Source organism: Sphaeroforma arctica (assembly GCF_001186125.1).
Source record: "Sphaeroforma arctica JP610 unplaced genomic scaffold supercont1.9256, whole genome shotgun sequence".
In the NCBI taxonomy this organism is placed as follows: Eukaryota; class Ichthyosporea; order Ichthyophonida; genus Sphaeroforma; species Sphaeroforma arctica.
In genome coordinates this window covers 1-1,103 of record NW_014031302.1, presented here as the reverse complement: position 1 = coordinate 1,103, position 1,103 = coordinate 1, and the positions used below count along the sequence as shown (strand labels likewise).

At 38.1% G+C, this 1,103-nt stretch overlaps 1 protein-coding gene across 1 annotated transcript; it reads left to right on the top strand.

The window, feature by feature from the left end:
- Positions 1–632: 632 nt before the first annotated feature.
- SARC_16920 (hypothetical protein) lies at positions 633–887 on the top strand (the record flags this gene model as incomplete). The annotated part of the gene is made up of 1 exon (XM_014288977.1): positions 633–887. A coding segment is annotated over one exon (255 nt), but the record flags the coding sequence as incomplete, so codon positions are not given.
- Positions 888–1,103: the final 216 nt, after the last annotated feature.

Here is a 1,103-nt window from a genome sequence, read left to right as displayed (position 1 = left end):
ATATATATGTATGTATATGTATATACGTATATATGCAGATTTTATGTCTATACACATATTGATACACGGGCATAAGAGCTATAGTTTTGGATATATATAAGAGGATCCGGTGGATGCAGTAGTGATCGAATGCAGACTGGGTGGCTGGACTACGGCTGCCTTGTTGTCACGTGCTCACCGGCATGTGCTTCTGTTTTGTGTGTTGATTTAAGATCTTAATAAACGACAATAAAATTAGAGTTGATATATGCCAATTGTTTTCACACCTATCCACTGTATATTTTTCAGACGTTGGGGTGAAATCCAGTGTTTTATCATGCAGGTCATTTAAAGGGACTTGAACAGAATACTATCGGCTTGTGTATGCGGACATGCATGGTTTTATAGATATGACAAAACAATGTATACAGCTTGTCTATATACACAGTTCTTTGCACTGGTGCCTTGTATCATTTTCTTTCTAAGTCATTTAAAATACTCTTGTTTGAAATCAGCATATATGGGATATAAGCTGGAAACTTCTTCACAATCTTATTCTTTTTTCCTATTCTTTTATCTCTGACCTGCAATACCTGCTGCCGATTATGCTAAATCTTTGCATAATTTTTTCTGTGTATGCTATAACATCAACAATGGAAGTTCATCCTCGTCAATCGTGTAATTTTCATCTCAATTCACTTACCCTGTCAAAACAGGAGCAACACGACGTACTAGGTGGAACCACACACACCTTTGTGGAAGAAGGTAGGTTTGAGTTTGGGACCGGATTGCACTATGTAGGTGGTGCTCTGGCTCGTTCTAAGCTGTTGGATGCACTCTGCGATGGCCAGTTAGAGTGGGCGGAGATGGACCCTGACTATGATCATGCAGAGCTACTTGATGCTCCGGTAGGTATATGGTTGGATATGCATGCTTGTGTTTGATTGGGATCATTTGTTATATATATATATATATCACACACCCACACACCCACGCACATATACACATATACACCCACACACACACATACACCTACACACATACACACATATATATATATATATATGTGTATGTATGTATATATATATATATACATACACACACACATACACCTACACACATAC